General features: G+C 40.5%; 2 protein-coding genes across 4 annotated transcripts; one reads left to right on the plus strand and one right to left on the minus strand.

Moving 5' to 3' along the window:
- The first annotated feature begins 2626 nt into the window (after window positions 1–2626).
- On the plus strand, window positions 2627–4728 carry lim2.3 (lens intrinsic membrane protein 2.3). Its single transcript, XM_023265136.3, has 5 exons — window positions 2627–2785; window positions 3406–3598; window positions 4061–4210; window positions 4297–4431; window positions 4513–4728. Exons 2-5 carry the CDS (start codon window positions 3424–3426, stop codon window positions 4572–4574), a joined length of 522 nt encoding a protein of 173 aa, XP_023120904.1. The 5' UTR covers window positions 2627–2785; window positions 3406–3423; the 3' UTR covers window positions 4575–4728.
- A 426-nt stretch (window positions 4729–5154) lies between these two features.
- Window positions 5155–11013, minus strand: hspa8b (heat shock protein family A (Hsp70) member 8b). Of its 3 annotated transcripts, none has more exons than XM_023265102.3 (8): window positions 10854–11013; window positions 8463–8965; window positions 8090–8242; window positions 6896–7451; window positions 6592–6794; window positions 6112–6310; window positions 5771–6003; window positions 5155–5683 (listed from the first exon to the last, which is right to left on the minus strand). In XM_023265102.3, the coding sequence occupies exons 2-8, from the start codon at window positions 8958–8960 to the stop codon at window positions 5498–5500; spliced, it is 2028 nt and encodes a 675-aa protein (XP_023120870.1). In that variant the 5' UTR covers window positions 8961–8965; window positions 10854–11013; the 3' UTR covers window positions 5155–5497. The 3 variants fall into 3 exon arrangements, with proteins under 3 accessions (XP_023120870.1, XP_023120871.1, XP_023120869.1); XM_023265103.1 differs by lacking the exon at window positions 10854–11013 and having other exon boundaries at window positions 8463–8668; window positions 8756–8975; XM_023265101.1 differs by lacking the exon at window positions 10854–11013 and having other exon boundaries at window positions 8463–8975.
- Window positions 11014–16887: the final 5874 nt, after the last annotated feature.

The following is a 16887-nucleotide window of genomic DNA, read 5'->3' on the forward strand; positions in this document are numbered from 1 at the left end:
GTTTGATGAATGTATGTTACTGTGAAATTAACTGAAAGAAATAAACTATCAATACATATTTAAGACTCAGGCTTATGTTTCCACTGCACCTGTATGCTGTACCACTGTAAAAATGCAGCCAATCCAAAAGCAGTCTGGGTTTTTTTTCAAAAAATATAGTTAAAAATAGTAAAACGTGATGCTTTTTAGTGGCAAAAACAAAAATGACCATTAACAGCAGGCTACTGTAAAAACTGACAGTGTGAAATGAAAAAAATAAACATTTCACACAACAGTTTGTAAAGTACTGTTCAGACAAGCAACTTGATTTAGGCAACAGAGAATATTATTACTAACTTTACTCTGATGCCCTGAGATAGGCCATTTTAATGTCTTTTTTTAATTTTTCACATTAAGTTAAATTATTGTTTCTTGTTTTTTCTAAAATGTATATAAACAGACTATAATTTGTCATATACTGCTGCCTTTGAATCAATGTTCCCAATTCATAAAAATTCAACTTGCAGTATCCTTTATCCTTTATTGTTTGAGGTGTTTTAGTGCTATATGCAGAGTTGGTAGCTCTCAGTTTTGCCTGTGTGTTTGCAATTCACAGCAGTATCTATACAAGAAAATGTTGTAATTTGCAGGCAACCACAGTTACAGTTAAGGCTGATTACTGTGGCAACACTATATAAGTACAGTGCTTCTACGATCGCAGCTGTATTCACAGGGAAATTTGTTACAGGAACAGCATTAAAGACAACGATTCCAGAGCCGAGTCTAACTGCTCTCCACATCATTAATTTCATTGCATACACCTGTGCTTTTCCTCCTGTGACAGATCTTCCCTGAGAAATACCTCATGCTCCCAACAGCAGCTCTAAAATAAATGAAACTATTTATCTCTTCACATACTGAGCAATTTCAGCTTTTTGTTTTCTCCTCAGTGGATCTAATTTTAGCATTTTTCTTGCTGTCCAACACAAACAGCTTGTTTTAGCTCTGCGTTACGTCTCTATAATGACTATGCTGAGAATAATGCTTTATTTCAGTTTTGCACTTGAGCCCCACTTCTGTGTCACAAACCTGACATCCTGTCTATTTGGGATTCAAACCCAGAAATGGAAATCCTCCTGTGCATCACTTTAAATAAATTTCACCAAAATTCAGGGTGACATTTTTGGTATGTGTGGAAACTTCGGGAGATGCTACAGAATTAAATTTTTTTTTACTGATGTTTTGTGGATTTCAGCAAGGTGTGGATACAAAGGTTAACTTTGCAATGATGATGTTAAGTGAATAAACTGAAATTGTTTGCAGTGAGCAGAACTGAAATGTACATATTCATTATATCTGGACATTGGCTCACTTCTGCAGACAGATTTAATTGTATTCTCACAGTGTGTTTATCACAATCCTGCATTTAAAGAGCACATTACCCTGATTTGTAGACACTTTACATAGTTTGCTGTTAAGCTCTTCCTGCATTTTTACACATTTTGTCTTTACTGCCTTTTAGTGTACTGAGAGCTGCCAAAACTAGTCAAATTATTTGCATAAAAAAGGCATATATGACTATTGATCTTAAGGCTAGTGCCAGCATCTTATTTATGATGACACAAAACAGCAAATCAACTATACTTTTTTATGGTTTTACTGCTTTTCTTTATGATTTACTCTAAACTCTCTGAAAATAAACGGTAAAATTGGCCATACCGATGACTCTAATCGCCTCCCTGATAAAATCTCTTCATTCCCAACTCTTAAAAAAGCAACACCTTCTCATCAAGTAAGTGCTTAAAATACAAATATCTCACCTACAACACTCCAATGCAGCTCTGGCTCTTTCTACAATGTGCAGCAACCAAAAATGAATCACATTTATTACAGCTTCTTCACCCAAACAGCTCTATTTGCTTTACTCATCACACTTTGTTCTGCCAAATTAACCAAACGCATGTGGTCCTGTGAATTGACTCCGTTTAGCTCTATTCCTGTTCATTATTATGTGTTTTACTTTTAAAAATGTCTGGGCAATTTTACATTTGTAATTAAATGAATTCCTCTGGGCTGGCCGAGTGCCAATTAAAATACAGGAACTTGAAAACAGGAGGCTGAGATTAATTGAAGAACTCCAATCTTTCTGCTGCTGTTACAATGGATGGAGGGACATTAAAAGGACACTGCAGCAAGTGCAGTTGCTGCTGTATCTTCATCTTTTTTACCACATGCTTTAAAATAAAGAGCAATGATTGATTTTATATAAATGGCACAATTTGAATTATAATATTCTGTACACAGGCGAGACAATTGTGTTTAAAATGACCGGATATTTAGTGAAAATAATAACTTCATTATCGGGATAATAGGCAGAAGGATTAAGAAAAAAACACAACTAAAACAAAATTTAAAATAACAGAGGAGTCTGTTTTTTACACTTTTACCATTTAAAATAATCTCTGTTCCAGCAGTGCTGTGGACGAGCTTATTGCAGGCCGTGGGTTTTCTGTGTGCAGTCGTGGGGCATTTTGAATTAAAAGCCCCGTGTCATCACTATTACTGAGATGTGCGCAGCGCTTTAACAGTTTTGTATTTTCAGCAGATTCCCTAAAACACAAAACTCATCCTCTGTGATTGGTTGTGGCTCAGCACGCTCCATTGTTCCATCAAACCGTTTGTTCGCTTGGTTTCCTACACACAAACAAAACTTTCCTGCCATCCTGGGCAATATTGGGCTCCTCTGTGCTTTGGCAACCCGAAATATTGGAATCTCTGACTTTTTCTTGGGAAAAATAAGATAAAGGTATGTAATCGCTATGAAAACATCATGTGTCGAATGTCCTATGCAATGTTATGTAGTTTACATAGATATAAAGTGCTTTTTTTTTAAACTGATGTGGCACTTTGCCTCTTAAACTAAGATTTTCTCTTACAACAAGGGTGTAAAAGCCCGTTCTATATAAAATATTCAAACTAGATGCCATGTTTTCATGGACGCATCACTGAGTCTAGCTGGAAAAATATTCTTGAGTTCATTTTACACACTGTTTAGCATTCTGTGTTGGTGGTTGTAAAAACCTTGCAGACTCGGTTATAATTTAACATAAATATCTGTGGGTTTGCAAAATGTTTATCAGAGCTGCATGTGTTTTTGAAGAGAGAACCACCCCTCAGTCTGTCAGTGTTAGAGGTTAATGGGTTGTCAGACTGAGCTGGCTGCTTGTCCGAGTTGTCTAATGAGTTATGTTTCCATAATCAGATCTGTCTAGCTCCAGCATAGCATTTGTGGCGTCCTGCTGAATGCATTTAGATACTGTTTTATTCAAACCCAGTGATCGGCAACAGGACGCTGTAATTGGTGCAGCAGTGGCCAGATGTGGCGTGACCCTGACATGCTCTGTCTTCTCACTCTCTGCATGTCAGTCAGTGCTTTTTGGCAGGATGTACAGCTTCATGGGAGGTGGGTTGTTCTGTGCTGGAGTTGGGAACATACTCCTCATTGTCTCCACGGCAACGGACTACTGGATGCAGTATCGTCACTCCAGCAATTACATGCACCAGGGCCTCTGGCGGTACTGTGTGCCCGGGAAATGCATGACACACACAGACAGCATTGGTAAGACTGCCTGGGTGTCTTCCACTGTATGTGTACAGGCAGGCGCATCCTCATTTATATTTATTAGTTTGCTGACAATCAGTCCGTGACTCTGATCAACACTGGGGGTTACTTCCCTTTGCAGCTTTTATGGGGCTGTTAAAATATAGCTCAGAATCAAGTGCAAAGAAGTTTGAAATTATGCTACTGGCATGCATATGGTCTGTTTCTGTGTGGGTGCTGTATAAGGATTATTTTAAGACTTTTTAAGGTGACTTTGTGATACAATTTTCAACACACATATAGTAGAAAGGGGCTTTGATTTGCTTTAATTCATCAAATCTGTCATCAGACACTAGATGGCAAGCTAGAGCTGTCTCTAATATGATGGCAAGCATCAATAAAGCTGAAAATGTAACATACCTACATTGTAATTTCTTCATTTAGTACTGGAGATACTTACATGTCTGCTCTCTCTGACAGCGTATTGGGATGCCACTCGAGCCTTCATGATTCTGTCCCTGCTGGCTTGTTTCATTGGCATTGTGATCGGGGTCATGGCCTTCATCCACTACTCCTCCTTTGACGGGTTTGACAAGACATTTGCAGCCGGCATCCTCTTCTTCATCTCCTGTACGATCCTCCCTTAGGTCCACATGAAAGCCTGCCTGCTGTAGTGAACATTTGCTTTATCAGTAATGATTTTATCTTTCATTTAGGCTTCTTTGTGTTGCTGGCGATGGCTGTCTACACAGGAGTGACAGTGAACTACTACGGTAAACGCTATGGCAGCTGGCGATTCTCCTGGTCCTATATAATGGGCTGGGTGGCAGTGGTGCTCACATTCTTCTCAGGTACACATCTCATGATGGCATTTTGAAGTTCAGCCTCCACATTTTACTTCTTTAGCCAATATTCGTATCACTCTCTTTTAGGTATCTTCTACATGTGTGCCTACCGGATGCATGAATGCCCAAGAAACTCAAACTCACACTAACCTGCCAAACACTTGGACACATGTTCTCACACCTGTACCAGCACCGGTCCGTAATATACGGCCAAGAGGAACCAATACTCCCATGAACTTTACAAAAACATCCTGTGAATCCAAATATTTCTGAATAAGCAAAATAAATGAGAAAACACATCAATTTGTTGTCTGTATTGTCTTCATGTATTATCAAACTACTATGATGGCAGTAATGGAGGATCAACAAGTATAAACATCTTGTATTAGATGAAAAAGTCTGCAACAGATCTAAAACTCTAAGTTTGAAATGTATTTGTTATAAGCTAAGTGAGCTAAGCAATCCTATGCACACATTTTTGGAACTAATGCATTTCACAATTGGTCATTTTTAAATAAAAGATTCAAAATCATGGCTGTTGCTCTGACACTGTGTCAAACTCAGATGATCTCTGAAGCCCCGTTGCTGTGTCCTCGGATGCTGCTGAAGAAAGAGCTACCTGGTGATCAGTGGAATAACGAAAAAGCATTAGTAGGACCCACACACTGGAAAACGCTTCCTAGTTATACTCAACTTCACAAGAAACCTTTAAAACAATCAACAAATGAATCCAAAACCAAAAGAATCTTTTATTTAGTCTCATGTGGCAAAATATTGTGCAATAGCAACCATTTCAGCTTTATAGAACCAAGAAAAACATTGGAGTGATACAAACATTAACGAGTTTAGGTGAAAGGAAGATAGTTGCTCAGAAATACTGCTTACCAAAAAAAGTCACAGTGCAAGTGCTGCCTTAAGCCTGGCATACAAAACAATTGTCATGACATTCCTCAAAGAATTGTGATTAATGGTTCTGACTACTTAGATAATGCTGTGATACTATGAACGCGATTAACCTTCACACCAACCTCACAAGCGGAAAGAACTCATGCGTGTCTTCTCAACTACTACTTTAGTCAACCTCCTCGATGGTGGGGCCGGAGGAAGCTCCTCCTCCAGGAGCAGCACCGGCTCCAGGGAAGCCGCCAGGCATCCCACCCGGAGCCCCTCCTGCACTTTGGTACAGTTTGGTCATGATCGGGCTACACAGCTTCTCCAGCTCCTTCTGCTGATGCTCAAATTCATCTTTCTCTGCAGACTACATAGAAGACACATAGATGAAGTCAAAGATCTATCGGTGCCAAAGTGACAGGTATTGTAAAGTTAAAACTGTACAAACACTGACCTGGTTTCTGTCCAGCCAGCTGATGACCTCATTGCACTTGTCCAGAATCTTCTGCTTGTCTTCATCGCTGATCTTTCCCTTCAGCTTCTCGTCCTCCACAGTGGACTTCATATTGAAGGCATAAGACTCCAGACCATTTTTGGCAGACACCTTCTCTCTCTGCACATCGTCCTCAGCCTTGTACTTCTCCGCTTCCTGGACCATGCGCTCAATGTCCTCCTTGCTCAAACGACCTGAATGGCAGAGGAAAAGATGTTTTTTTTTCAAAGAAACACAGTGTTGAATAGCTTGTGTCAAATTTCACAAATAAGACAGAGCATGTAAGTTGTTGTTCAGGTTACCTTTGTCATTGGTGATGGTGATCTTGTTCTCCTTCCCAGTGCTCTTGTCGGCTGCAGACACATTCATGATACCGTTGGCATCGATATCAAAAGTCACCTCAATCTGAGGAACCCCACGTGGGGCTGGGGGGATTCCAACCAGCTCAAATTTCCCCAGAAGGTTGTTGTCTTTGGTCATGGCCCTTTCACCCTCAAACACCTGTATACATGATATGAGTATTTGTCTGTATGGATTCTCAGTCATCCAGGTTAAGGTAGTCCTAGGAGCTTCAGTAAAAAAAGTCAATGGGAATTCTCTTTTAGAGGCTTCAAGAGTTTAGAAGTAAATAAACCTCTTGGATGAGCAGCGAAATGTCTTATAGAACCTAAAAAAAAGGGAGTCCAGTTGTGTTTTACTAAAGCTCCTCGGAACATTAAATATTTCAGTGTTCTTTTTAGGGCAAATGCAATTTTAAAAAAACAAACAAAACACACTCTTACCTGAATAAGTACACCAGGCTGGTTGTCTGAGTAGGTGGTAAAGGTCTGGGTCTGCTTTGTGGGGATGGTGGTGTTCCTCTTGATGAGAACAGTCATGACCCCCCCTGCAGTCTCAATGCCAAGAGACAAGGGTGTCACATCAAGCAGCAGTAGGTCCTGCACATTCTCAGATTTGTCGCCTGACAAGATGGCAGCCTGTACAGCTGCAGAACAAAAGGGTGGATTTGAGATTTAAATGTGAAGCTCATTTGTAGCTCAGCAGTGCATTTAGTTAGTTTGATTTACAAGCACACAGTGATAATACCTGCACCATACGCCACTGCCTCGTCGGGGTTGATGCTCTTATTGAGGTCCTTTCCATTGAAGAAGTCCTGCAGCAGCTTCTGGATCTTGGGAATACGAGTGGAACCTCCCACCAAGACAATGTCATGGATTTGAGCCTTGTCCATCTTGGCATCACGGAGGGCCTTTTCCACAGGCTCCAGAGTTCCTCGGAACAGGTCTGCGTTCAGCTCCTCAAACCGGGCTCTGGTGATGGAGGTGTAGAAATCGACACCCTCGTACAGCGAATCGATTTCGATGCTGGCCTGGGTGCTGGATGACAGCGTGCGCTTTGCTCTCTCACATGCAGTGCGCAGACGACGCACTGCCCTCTTGTTGTCGCTGATGTCTTTCTTGTACTTGCGTTTGAACTCAGAGATGAAGTGGTTGACCATGCGGTTGTCAAAGTCTTCGCCGCCCAAGTGTGTGTCACCTGCTGTGGACTTCACCTCAAAGATGCCGTCTTCGATAGTCAAGATGGAGACATCAAACGTGCCACCGCCCAGGTCAAAGATTAGGACGTTTCTCTCAGATCCAACCTAAAATTAGATATCTTTTAATTGGAATTTGTATTTAAACAAAGTATTGGATACATCCACGTATGCTCTTACTTAAAAGTTGCAGATAGTCTATTGTACTTCAACAATTACAAACATTACATTTTAGATTCCATTCCAAGTACACACAAAAAAACTTAACAAAAAACCACTTAAACCTTAAGTTTAAAAGTGGCAGGTCTTATGAACAGAACTGTAGATGGAATCATGTGACACTACAATGCAATACAATGAACTCTCTTTAAAGTCTACAGCAAAAATTGCAGAACTACAAAATTTGATGAATGATCAGTTACTTACAGAATAGACAATTTTCCACAACATATTTGATAGGTGAACTGTTAATGAAATAATCCGAAATTTACTCTTACAAGTGAATATGTTTTGGTCTTTATTGGATCGAAATCTCAGCCTATTTAGATTTTTCACTGTTGGTTGGAAAAATGTGAAATTTCAAAACCTCATCTTGGGATAGGCAACTTTCAGCATTTTCTAACATTTTACTGACAATACAATTTACCAAGCAATAATCAAAAGAATGATCATTTATGAAGACAATTATACGATGCAGCATTAAAAAACAGGCTACAGCTTTTACAAGATACTAAAAACCATTTTACCTTTTTGTCCAGGCCGTAAGCAATAGCAGCAGCAGTCGGTTCGTTGATGATACGAAGGACATTAAGGCCAGAAATTGTCCCTGCATCTTTGGTGGCCTGGCGCTGAGAGTCATTAAAGTAGGCAGGCACGGTCACTACAGCATTTGTTACTGTCTGCAAAAAGGAAACAGTTGCAGGTTACAGAATTTAATGAGATATTAATGCCATTCTGAACAGTGCAGATATTCAAGATATTAACTGTCTCTGTGATTTTAAGGGATGTACGAGTCAAAACTGGAAGTTTAAGGTGTGTATTACTCATGCAGAGATCCAGTTCTGCAATCAAAAAAATGTAAGTTTATAAAAAGCGCTTAGCCAAAGTAAACAGGATTACCTTGCCAAGGTATGCCTCAGCAATCTCCTTCATTTTAAGCAGCACCATGGAGGAGATCTCTTCTGGGTAAAAGGTCTTGGTCTCGCCCTTGTACTCCACCTTTACTTTGGGGCGTGAGGCATCATTGATAACTGTAAAAGGCCAGTGTTTCATGTCTGACTGGACAACACTGTCATCAAACCGACGCCCAATAAGACGCTTTGCATCTGGGGGAATAAAAGATGCAGTCAATAAGCAGAAACACTGAAGGTCACTAACCCAACTTGATTTTTCTAGGTAACAAATAATCATACCAAATACTGTATTGTTGGGGTTTAAGGCCACTTGGTTCTTGGCTGCATCTCCAATCAGCCTCTCAGTGTCAGTAAAGGCAACATAACTGGGTGTGGTCCTGTTTCCCTGATCATTGGCAATGATCTCAACTTTGCCATGCTGAAACACTCCCACACAGGAGTAGGTAGTGCCCAGATCAATACCGACTGCTGGTCCCTTGGACATGGCTCCTGAGGACATAAAAATAATCAGCTGTTAATCTGGATATATTGACAGATGAGTAGCTGAAGCTCTCTAAGCCCTGCAGTTACCATGATGCACATTTGTCGTATGGAGTAATGGGCTATTATCAGAGTGTGAGCTGCTCAAACAAAAGTAGAAATAAACTGTCTCAGTGAAGGGAAAGGTCCACAGCACCTGTTTTCAAGCCTTCTCGTGTCACACAGCTGAGCACCAAGTGCCTTTATTATGGCAACAGACAAGAGAGGCAAAGACCTGCTCCAAGATGCAGATTTACTGTAGATTGATAACCACAAAGAACAGGAATTTTATTGAATTTGATTATTATCTTTATTATTTAAGTTTCTACAGAGCAGATTTGCTGTTGGTCTATGTCTTACACTAAAGAACAAGAATATATCAGCCTGAAGGACGTTAAGTCGCTATTATATAAAATCTGTATTCCATATGGTTCGATTTATTTACAGAAAATCAGACATAGAAGTGGAGAAGGGTTAATATAGATTATCAGCTGAATAGAATAACCTGGAAATGGTCTGATATAAATAAAAAGACTAAGGAGAGTCAAATTATTGGCACAGACCCCATGTTTACTGTTGCTACAGCAGCAGATCATCAATACACTGTAATGTAAGCTAAATGTTAAGCCACAGGGGAGGTCATTTCAACTTGCCCCAATGGTTCTCCTGGTAGACTGAAGGCTCGACTGGTGGAGCAAAGGGTCAATGCAGTAACATGAGAGGATTAATCGGGTTAGCAAAACACAAATCAGAGATGATATAATGTATATGCATGAAGGTACTTCAAAAAGTTCTCAGCCTATCCAGGGAAAATAAGGGGTGTTAATCCCATTTTGGGGCGTAACTGTTTACTATGAACCTTACATCACTTTTGAACACCGGTGTACCAAGTGCAGTGAAGTTAAAGGAAGCCATGTTGAAAACTAATGCAAGAATAATCTCTGCCCTGTGACGTTTATTTGCTGAAACCTAGAACTTTTTTTCAGTACCCTTGTGATTGATGAGCCTGTCAAGCAAAAATGCCGAACATTTTGGCCTCCAGCTTCTGAAATGTTGATAAAACATGACATAACACCTGATTAATTTGGGCCCTGGGAACTTATGATGGGCTGATTTTAGGTATTATTTAAGATTCAGAACCTATAGAAAGAGAGCCTTGTGCTCTTTATGTGCAAGGGAGAAAAACTACAAGTTTAATGTGCACAGGAGAAGAATTTGACAAAACATACAAGTCCATACTGCATATAATGATATTTTAATCAACTCTGATTGACTCCTGTTTTTACTGCAGCACCTTGCCAATGTTGCTTGTAGTTGTTAAAGTTAATTTGGTTTTGGTGGCAGGGATGAGATAGCAGAAAATGTGTGGCAGCAATTTTGCAGACCACCATGTTCATACTGCATCATTATCCTGAGCAGAGCTGGAGGGCGTGTCGCCATATATTTCAGCAGGCAGGGAACTTTCTGGAGCTTTGCTTTCAGTTTATGTAACTTCACCGCATTTCAGCAACTTTGCTAACCTCATCCTTCCTTCAACGTTAACCGCAGTCTGATTTAGTGAAGACGAAGCAGCAGCATCATTTCATACCTGTTGCTGGTCACGACAAATAACTTAAATATAAAGCAAACGGTGGTTAAAATGCACATTAACGTTACAGAAAGTTAGCTAACGACGAAAATTAAGGGGGAAAGTAACGCTGTGTGGCCGTTATATTAGCTAAACGGCAGCAGAAATTAAGCTTGAAATGCTATAAAAAAAAAAAAAAGCTAGCTTAAGTTTTAAAAACAACGTAGCAGCCGTTAATGGTCGGTTCCGGAAAAAAAAAAAAAAAAAACTTCACAGAGCCATATTACTCACCTCCGCTTAATTCACAACCCAAAAATTCACAACCTGTGGCTTCAGAGCGGCTGTAACTGATACTGCAGTCCGGTTTCCCCCTGAGTGTGTCTGGGTGTGACAGGTCCTGCTCCCCGCTGTCAGTGTGAGTGGGAGCGGCCGCCTCCTCCACGACGCTCCCCGTCAGAACTCTCTGGAAGACGGGAGGAGCGACGGCGGCCTCCAATGAAAAATACCGGCAGCGCGTTTCCACAGCAGTTGCTAGCAGGAAAACTGACCGAGTTTGGTCAGAGTGAAGCCTGCAGCCATCACACTGACTGGAGAGGATGAGCCTTATTTGTAGCGGACAAATCAGTGCATGGAGCCCCGATAGAGCCCAGAGTCACTGTCGGTGTTACCTGCTCTGAGGCCCCGGGGCCAAAGTGAACTTAAAAGCCCCCCATCATCCACAACACCTGTGGCTTATAGCTTACTGTGCAGTGTTTTTTCAGACTGTAGTAAACCCCAAAACATAGATCAATAAAATTTTCAGTATCACATGTAAGATTTAACTTTAGGATAAGACATAGAGACACAAATGATGCATGGAAGAAGCTAGACAAGTACTACAAAAGTACAGTAAGGCTATGGATATGTACAGGTATGACATGAAGAATTTAAATACATGCGATATACACCATACACCGGTCAGGCATAACATTATGACCGCTGACAGGTGAAGTGAATAACACTGATTATCTCTTCATTGTGGCACCTGTTAGTGAGTTGGATACATTAAGCAGCAACTGAACATTTTGTCCTCAAGTTGATGTGTTAGAAGCAGAAAAATTGGACAAGTGTAAGGCTTTGAGAGAGATTGAGAAGGGCCAGATTGTGATGACTAGGCGGCTGAGTCAGAGCATCTCTAAAACTGCAGCTCTTGTGGGGTGATCCTGGTCTGCAGTGGTCAGTATCGGTCAAAAGTGGTCCAAGGAAGGAGCAGTGGTGAACCGGTGACAGGGTCATGGGTGGCCAAGGCTCATTGGTGGACATGGTGAGCGAAGTCTGGCCCGTGTGGTTCGATCCAAGAGACGAGCTACTGTTGCTGTGTCAGAAAATACAGAGCACTGCAGTTTTTTGCGTGTGGAGCTGCATAGCAGCAGAACAGTCATGGTCCCATGCTGACCCCTGTGCACGCCAACAATGAGCAGGTGAGCATCAGAGCTAGGCCATGGAGCAATGGAAGAAAGTGGTCTGGTCTGATGAATCACGTCTTCTTTTACACCACATGGATGGCCAGCTGCGTGTGCGTCACTTTCCTGGGGAACATATGGTACCAGGATGCACTATGGGGAAAAGACAAGCCGGCAGAGGAGGTGTGATGCTTTGGGTGATGTTCTGCTGGCAAACTCTGGGTTCATGTGGATATTACTTTGACATGTACCACCTACCTATGCATTGTTGCAGACCATGTGCACCCTTTCATGGAAACAGTATTCCCTGATGGCTGTGGCGTCTTTCAGCAGGAAAGTACACTGTGCCAAAAAGTGAAAATGCTTCGGGAATGGTTTGAGGAGCACAACAACTCAATCCAATCAAGCATCTGTGGGATGTGCTGGTCCGATCCATGGAGGCCCCACCTCACAACTTCCAGGACTTAAAGGATCTGCTGCTAACATCTTGGTGCCGGATACCACAGCACATCTTCAGGGGTCTAGTGGAGTCCTGGCCTCGATGGGTCAGAGCTGTTTTGGCAGCAAAAGTGACACCAACACAATATTAGGCAGGTGGTCATAATGGTCATAGTGTGTGTGTAGGTGTGTGTGTGTGTGTGTAGGTGTGTGTGTACAGGTGTTATGCATACACTACCAGTCAAATGTCTGGACACACATTCCTTCTCATTCAATACTGAAGACATCAAAACTAAAAGAATACAAATGGAGTTATGTTAACATACTAGGCAGGTATGTAAACTCATACAAGGAATTTGACTACAGTATCTACTTAGCTCCCAAAGTACTTAAACAAAATAAAACACATGCATTGAAACAAGGGCATCAGGTTATGGAGGGAACATGAAAATTAAACTACTATGTACAGATACAGATATATGGAAAGAGCATGTTTAGAGTGAACCAGAGTTTTAGGGCAAAACTAAATTGAACTAAAATGTAGTGCAAAGACAGCAATTAACAATAAATATAGGTTTTTGAAACCTTATATACATGAGATAGGTTGAGAATAGTGCAATGGAACAGAGAGCAGCATTCTGGGATGAGATATAAACAGTTATGTGATATACAGTACATACAGTGGTTACGGGTTGGGATTCAAATCGAGTTGTTTCTGACTGATTTAAATGTGATGGCCTGTGGGAAGAAATTGTTCTCGAGTCTGCTTGTTTTGGCATTCAGTGCTGTATAACACCTACCAGAGGGGAGGAGAGGGAACAGGTAGCATCCAGGGTGTGATGCAGTGATGTTACCAGCACTTTTCTTCATGCTGGCAGTATGTAAATACTCATGCATGGACTAATGTGTGGTCCATGGTCAGTCCCAAAGATTTTTCCTGGGGTCCTGACTGTCCACTGTAGTCTGTCTCTGACCCAAACCAGACAATAACTAAACTGTGAAGAAGAGACTGAATTATTGCAGTGTAAAATTGGATTAGCAGCTCCCCGGGCTCTGCTGGGCCTTCTTCTTGATTGTTTAGTGTCACCTTCAGATCCTGTTAGATTGAGAAATAAGAAGTAATACTGGCAATGATTTTGAGGTAATAGAGTAGGTAGGTAATGCACCTGTGAGCTGCGACACACAAAGCAGAAGCAAACCTGAACCTAGAAACCTTCTGATCTTATGAACCACACATGAAGTTTTTAGTCGAGCGGGTGGTATCTTTGGCATCCGGTATCTAGTTCGCCTTAGAACATCCATAGCCTCAAGGTTTAGTAACAGTATACAACAGGATCTGTTTTAACAGATAATAGTTCATTACAGCTTGACATATTTTCCATAAATGTGGCTTAGTGACACGTGCTAACTCAAGAGATGCGGGGAATCAAAGAATTGCACAAAACAGCATATGATTTACATAAATCATTTTGACCTTTTGTGTGATTTTAATCAAGTCTAACTGATAGTAAACTCAGAAATTAGCCACTTGGGAGTGTTATTTTGCTAACTGCATTAAAAATCTCCATTGAGGGATACTTGCTCACCGAGTTAATCATCCAGCATATTTATTTGTACAGGCTGGATTAGACCTGTAACAACATTTTATTATTTATTTTTTAACCTTAGATTTCTTATTTACACTTCCAGGTGTGATTGAGTGGCATTGTTGTACATTTGGAGCTGTATTTGTGTCCACCAATTAAATGTTATGTCCATCATTCAGTCTTCTTTAACCCTTTCTTCAGTCTCAACTCCCTCAGCCCCATTGAGAATCTTTGGGATCAACTCTCCCATCATCAATACAAGATCTTGGTACAAAATGAGCGCAACTCTGGACAGAAATAAATGTTGTGACATTTCAGAAGCTTATCGAAATGATGCCAAAGTGAATGAGTGTCGTACTCAAAGCTTAAGGCAGTCCAACAAAATATTGGCGTGTGCAACTTTTTTTTGTCTTGGCAGTGTATATAGATAATATAAAACTTGGAAAAATACATTTGTAAAATAAAATAAAATAGTATAAAATACAAAAACAGGCAAAAGAGGACAAAAACTTGTAAGATCAATCTTTAAAATAAAAATAAATCTGAAAGAGTGATGAGAGATGAAGTTCACTATAAAGGAGCTGCAGCCTCAGAATGATAATTCTCTGGAAGGTGAGAACCACAAGTGACCCGTAACTAAACATAACTTTAATAAGACAGATTTTTATTTTCCACCACTAAATTCTCATACTTCACTGAATTTCAAAAATAAATTTCACTTTTTAATCTTTAATATTCATCTGGCAGCTATAGTCATGTCGCAGATTATGATTTTATCTCCAAAACATATGAGGAGTTTACATTGTCTTACAGTACCCAACAATTTATAAAGCAGTTAAAATGAATCTCACTCCAATAAGTTACATAATCAGTAGTGAGATTCTGATTGCATAACATTTAAATTGAGGAGACTATAGACACAGAGTACTACACAACTCTGACTCTTTTCAGCCAGAAAAAAAGTACCTACAGACTGGGAGAAGGAAAAACTTAACCACACCTATGTGCCAGGTTCCAACCTAGTGAGTCACTCTTCAAGCATTAAGGGCACCGATACCTTTAAAATATACAATATAAAGTGCATTAAATATTCATGTGGAAATAGATTCTAAGATTAGGTTGTATTTCTGAAAAAAAGAGAGAAAAAAAACAAGTGGGTCACAGATCATCAAGTTATAACAAATCCTGGGATTGGTTTACTTTTCATAGTGCGTTACATATTTGAGCTGTGTCCTGATATGACCTTAAATAAAGGGCTCCTCCTAATTTTCTGTCACAACAAGTTATGATACTGATCAGGTGTTGCATGGTTTGTCAGTGTGAGTCAGAGTACAGCATGGTCTAATTACAGTCAATGGGTGTGAGAAAATCTATTGTATGGTTAACTAAACATTTCAATACTTTGTTGTTAATTTGATCCTGTTATGGTTCAAGAGGAAATAAAGAAAGGAAAAGACAAAATCTGATATGATATGAACTAAAAAAAAAAAGTACATATCTACTAGAATATAAGAGAATGAAAGTGAAGATTCATGTGGATTCACTAGGAACGGTTCTCTGTTCAAGGCTTTTGGAACCGGATGTCTAAAGTTTTACCTGAACTGACTGGTAACGCGTAATCCAATTTTGCTGCTCCTCATTGATGATCTAAAGTTAGAACTGAGTGCTAGGCAGCACAAGTTGTTGCTGAGAAGTCTCATACCTGCCAAAAAAACTGTTCAACTCCTCATGATCTCTTTACTCAGAATTGGCTGATACATTTTCATGACATAACGCCACTTGAGATGTCTACTTCCCAAATTATTAAAAGAAAAATCTTCTACTTTGGAAATATGGGCACTGGCAGCAGTACAAATAAAGTCTAAGCTCCTTCGGTCATAAATAGAGGAAGAGTACATGCTACACCTTCCACAAATAAATATGTTTGACCAGTCCATGGGAGACCCTGAGATAGGTTCTTGGGTGGTGAGTATTGGAGGGATGTCACCATTGGGGGTAGGTGGACAGGGATTATCAATATTTGCCACTTTTGTGCTAAATTCAGAAGGTGGAGAGGAAATATTGTGGAAGACTCTCCACTGGCTGTATCATTGGCAGATAAGGGACATCCTACCAGAGGCTAGAAAAGGCCATCTTGAGGTTCTGATCATTGCAGCACAAGAACAAGCCCTGAGCATTAGATCCATAGAGGCAGAGCTCTACCACAGCAGTTCCAAGCTGCAGGTTGTGCAATGATAATTGGAGAGCTTCCAGCATATTGTAGCAGGGCACAAGATGCAAGCTGTGACTGCATTCATTAAGGGACATAACCAAGTGGCTGGGATAGTGTCCAGAAACATCTGCTCAGAATATGGGTTTAGTCCTCAAATCTCAGTGAGACAAACCGCCAAAAGTAGTTGAGAACAGCACAGTTACGATCCTGTGATACTTCCAGTTCCACACTGACAACCAGCTGCTGGTTAACCATAAATGTGGTCAACTGAAACAGGGCAGTTGAGATAAATCTGGCAATCCTAGCTGGAAGGAGCATGAGAAGAAGTATGAGGCTTAAGGATCAACTCGAACTGATGTATTAGGTGAAGTCCAAAGTTTTCCCAGTAGTAATGGGGACCATTAAGAGTCTTGACTTCCAAACTGTGACAGTGGCATCAGGAGATCCCAGGTTCAACATCTGAGGTCTTTATCCAAAAGAGTGCAGTCTTGGGAACAGCTCTTATGTAGAGTCATCAAACTCCCAGGCCTCTGGCAGATGACCAAGGATTGATGAAAAGACTTCTTATCTTCATGTAGGGGTGACATTTTAATTTATTTTGACACTCAGGTTGCTGTTCTTGGTTGTTAAACTGAGAATTCTTGGGT

This window comes from Amphiprion ocellaris, chromosome 7 (genome assembly GCF_022539595.1).
Source record: "Amphiprion ocellaris isolate individual 3 ecotype Okinawa chromosome 7, ASM2253959v1, whole genome shotgun sequence".
In the NCBI taxonomy this organism is placed as follows: domain Eukaryota; kingdom Metazoa; phylum Chordata; class Actinopteri; family Pomacentridae; genus Amphiprion; species Amphiprion ocellaris.